The sequence below is a fragment of the Centrocercus urophasianus genome, unplaced genomic scaffold (genome assembly GCF_019232065.1).
Source record: "Centrocercus urophasianus isolate 14NV4802_14NV808 unplaced genomic scaffold, USGS_Curo_1.0 seq_18, whole genome shotgun sequence".
In the NCBI taxonomy this organism is placed as follows: Eukaryota; Metazoa; Chordata; class Aves; order Galliformes; family Phasianidae; genus Centrocercus; species Centrocercus urophasianus.
In genome coordinates, this window is record NW_024884733.1 from 20,145,768 (window position 1) to 20,150,320 (window position 4,553).

At 62.6% G+C, this 4,553-nt stretch overlaps 1 protein-coding gene across 1 annotated transcript in view; it reads right to left on the reverse strand.

The window, feature by feature from the left end:
* Nucleotides 1–4,550, reverse strand: part of PTCH2 (patched 2) — a 16,851-nt gene extending 12,301 nt beyond the window's left edge. Inside the window, exon 1 of the mRNA XM_042819530.1 lies at nucleotides 3,986–4,550. Within this exon, the coding sequence (XP_042675464.1) occupies nucleotides 3,986–4,550 (565 nt within the window). The remainder of the gene's footprint in view (nucleotides 1–3,985) is intronic.
* Between the last annotated feature and the right edge of the window lie 3 nt (nucleotides 4,551–4,553).

The window sequence follows — 4,553 nt, forward strand, 5'->3', positions numbered from 1 at the left end:
CCCCGGAGCACTGCCCCACATAACCCCACGGCCGGGGGTCCTGCAGCACGCAGGGAAGGGACGCGCCATCCCCGTGCCGCCAGGCACGCAGCAGCCAGAGGCCACCTTGGGAGTGTTGTGGGGCGGATTAGCTGGATTAGGGAGCTGTGAAAGGACCCATGCTGCTCTGGAGGAAGTCTCGCTCAGGGCGTGCTGAAAGAGCCATTTTTACCTGTCCCGGCCTCCCGAGGAGCCCCGCGGCCCCGTCCTGTCACAACACGGCCCCGTGCCCCCGCGGGGTGGCAGCCCCACTCCGACCCCATAGGAACGCTCCCGAAGTAAACGCAACAAGGGAGAGGGTTCTGCTACCAAAACCCGGCACAGGGGATGCAAAAATTGAAAGAAAAAAAAAAAATAAAAATCAGGAGCAAAGGGCCGGTGTGAGGCCACGGATGGAGAGCCGGCTTTGTTTATGGCGCAGCCAAATTAATGTCTTTATTACCCCCAAATCCGTTCCCAGCGCGGCCAGGACTGAGGGGACAGCGCGACCCCCGAAAAGGGGGAGCGGGGATTGAGGCGGGGACCATTCAGCGCTCAGACTCCTGTCAGCATTGACATAAATTTCCACTGGTGTTGGCATTTAGGCATTTGCCATTTCCATATGTATGGGGCTGCCTGTACTAATTATGCTAATCACCCCCTCTGTTGGCTGCTGTGAAAAATGGCCACATTAGGCACTCCACTGCTTGCTAATGTCACTTAATGTGTGGTTGAAACATACATTCATCCCGCGCTGAATGGTGAAATTTTTCCACATTGCTGGCTTCATTCAGGCAAGAAATGAATTTTTTGAACTCGGACCACTTTTCCAGGCCCGAGGGAGAGGCAGAGAATAAAACCCTCTTCTGGGTCCCTCGCGCCGCCCCCTCCCCAACGGGGCAGAGTCCCCTCCGAGCGCCGCGGATACGGACGAGTTTAAAGGAAAAGCCCCCAAACCATCCAGGGCAACAGAAATGTGTAAGTGGAGAAGCAAAGCGAAATGAACGCACGCTGATCACCGCAGCCATCTGAGGTCTCCGGGACTTTCTGGTTAATTAGCAAAAGTTTCCAGACACAAAAAAAAAAAAAAAAAAGCTGAGCGCACCAACAAGAAAGGGGAAGGCAAAGGGAGCTCCCAACAGCGTCCCAAAGGGAAACACACGGAGGCAGCTCCCACTGAACCGAGAACAGCAAGCCCCCGGGAACGGTGCTTGTAGGGCTGGCTCAGAGCGAGTACACAGAGCCCACTGCTGGATTTTAGGACAGCGGGAGCACCGACCCAGCACCCCACAGCAGCAGCGTGCAGGTCCGAGCACTCGGGGATGGGGTCCCAAGGCTGCACCCTAACCCCATGCCCAGATGGGGTAGAGGGTCCCAGACCCAGACAGAATGCAGGAGGGACCGACCGCACAGCTGCAATGGGGACCTCTTCTCACCCCACACACTGACACCAGTGCCACCACCCGGGCACAGAGCAGGGATGTGGGCACCTCCTGCCCCCCAAACCCACCCGGCAGCAGCAGGACCACCCACCTCTCTCCATGCCCACCCAGGCACCACACAGCCCCCACCCCACCCCCCCGGGTCCCACAGCAGCGTGGGAAGCGGGGCTGCAGGCACAGCTCTCTCTGCCGTAGGGCACAGAAGGGTGGGGAGGGCCTTTCATCCCCACTCTCAGCTTTTATTGTGGCTTTCCGCTGCCTGGAGCCAACCCCCCCTCCTTCCGTGGGTGCCATCTCCCTGGGTGCTGGGGGTGGGGGGACAGCATCCTGTGCCAAACCCTATGGTAGAGGTCAGGGAAGGACGAAAGCCACAAGGGAAGGCTAGGGGAAAAAAATAAAATATATGCATATATAATAATCATCTCATCTTTGTGGAAACAGGGAGGGAAATGCCTTTCACCCCTGTTCCACACATCCACCTCCATCCCTCAGCCCTGCAGCACATTTAGGGTATCCCTGACCCCTCTGGGAAAGGAACGGGGTCTGCTCTGGTGCTGTGGGAGCGCGGGGCTGTTCCGGTTAGGAATTAACCCGGCCTTCCTTTGAACCAGCCCTCAGCCCCATAAATCAGGCAGCGCCATTCACCACCCAGCTCTCTGCCTCCCCGGCCCCACAGCGCCCTGGGAGAGCCGGGAACAGCTGCCAGGTGTCTCGAGGTAACCCAACACTCGCTGCGAGACAGGGATTCAAAGCCTGCGAGCGGCTAATTGCTTCGGAGGAACCTAATTGAACATTTCCACAGCAGAGTCCAATTTATGGGGTGACACACGGCCTTTTCCCATCTCCCAAGTTGGGATGTGGAGCCTGCAGCAACCCTGCAGGCACCACCAGCGTCTCCCAGCTCACAGGGCTGAGACAGCCCTAAGCCAGGATAAGGGACGCAACGGCCAGGGTTGCACCCAGGCTGCAAAATTCCCCTATGGGGGGCACAGCCTCCCCCAGCCCCAAAGGGCTGCCCTATCTATCTCTGTGGGGACAGTGATGTTGTGTCCCCACAGGTCACAGCTCCATCCACATCCTCCCGCAACAGGAACAGTCTCAGCTGGGCCTCGCCTGGGTGCATCACTGTGCTGCAATCCACCACCTGTCCATAGCAGGCAGGTGAGAAGGTACCAGCAGCTCCCAAAGGGCACTGATCCTCAGCTACCTTACTCCTGAGCTGGGGCACCAGCAACGGGATCGGGACTCCCCACACACACACCCTTCTGCCCCTTCAGCGCTGCACAGAATGGGAAGACCACGTCCCTGCAGACTCCTCTGCGCAGAACCCAGCTCCCAGCATCCCACACCTCCGGCCGCTTTGGGGTCACTCCTCTCCGCCAGCCCCACGCTGCCCACAGCGATCCAGCAGCACAGCAACAAACGCATCCACCCCGCATAACGACCGGGGAAGAGGCTGCAGTGAAATCCCAGCAGCAGTCCAAAAAAAAAAAAAAAAAAAAAAAAAAAAAAAAAAAAAAACCAACCAAAAAAAAAAAAAAAACCCACGCAAACAAAACTCAGGACGCAACGACGCAGTGTGCCTTCCTGCACCTGTGACACGCAGCCCACCTGTGGCACACAGCCCACGGCCTCGGGACAGGGACTGCTGTGGACACACGGAGCGACGACGGATGGCGAGCTGACATGCGGGGCTGCTGGGAGCTCCCACGCACCGAACCGCTCCGAGCCCGCACCGACGGCACCGGGACGCGCTCCACCGCAAGGAACGAACGCAGCGCCGCCGCCGCCGCCGCCACCCCGGCTCGTTCCCAATCTCAACACGCTCCGAGTTCCGCTCCCCCACGACAGCGGCGAGCCCTCCCCCGGCTGCAGCCTCAAAGAAGCACGAAGACCCCCGCGGCCTCAGTGGGAACGGCGGGAGCGCTCCGGGCACCGCAGCACCGCGCAGCGAAGGGGGGATGGATGGATGGTGCGGTGCGGGAGGAGCGCCACGCGGGTGCGGGGAGCAGGTGGGGGCTGTGCGGGAGAGACGAGCGCAGAGCAAGGGGAAAAAAAAAAAAAGGAAAAAAAAAAAAAAAGGGGGTGGGAGAGCAAAGTTGCTTTTATTGTTTAACCGAAACCAAGAGGAGCCGAGGACCACACAGGGAGCGGGGCGTGGGGGAGGAGGCAGCTCCGCGCTAAGATGGCTGACACCCTCCGCTCGGCAACATCTGCCCCGGCGCTGCGCCCGCGGGGCCCCCCCGGTGGGACGGGAGCGGGCCGGGCGCCGCGGGGGGCACAAAGGGATGGGAGCGGGGATGTGTTCCGGGCTGAGCCTCCCGCAGCGCTCCGCACCTCGTACCCGACGGCGGGACGTGGAGATGCTCCGCGAGAAAGAGGGGAAAACAGCGAAAGGAAAAATAAAACCAACCAACCGAGAAAGCAAACAGACAAACACGCGTGGGAGCGCGCTCAGCTCCCGGCACACGTGCGCGGATCCCACGCGGGCTCAGCCCCACACTACGCCCCGCAAGGCAGCTTACCTTCCACCCAGAGGTGCTCGATGTCCGTCTCGACGGAGGCCACCCGCAGCCCCACGGCCAGCGCCCCGAACAGCAGCAGCCCCACGAACAGCACCTTCCCGCAGTGCCGCTGGATCCGGCAGCCCAGCGCGAAGAGCAGCGCCTGGAAGCGGGCCCGCAGCCACAGCGGGGCCCCGCGGCCCTGCGGGGAGCGGCGGCGCTCAGCGGGGGGATCCGCACGGCGCGGTGCGGGGCGGAGCGGGCGATGCTCGCCGCTTACCTCGGGCAGCGCTTTGCGGAGGGCGGCGGCGGCGGCTCGCGGAGGAGCGGAGCGGGGGGGCTCGGCCGGCATGGCGGGGCGGCTGTGCGGGGCGCGCAGCCCCGTTATGTGGGGCCGAGCGAGGCGGCGTCGGCCCCCATGGGCGCGGAGGGCGCGGGTGTGCGGCGGAGCGGCGGTGCCGGTGCGGAGGGCTCTGGGCCGGCGGCCGCCCGCCGCGCCTCTAAAGGGGAGGGCGGGGGCGGGGGGCGCCGGGGCCGCCCCGCCCCCGCCGCACGCAGCTGCCCGCCCCCCCACCCCACCCGCCATGCC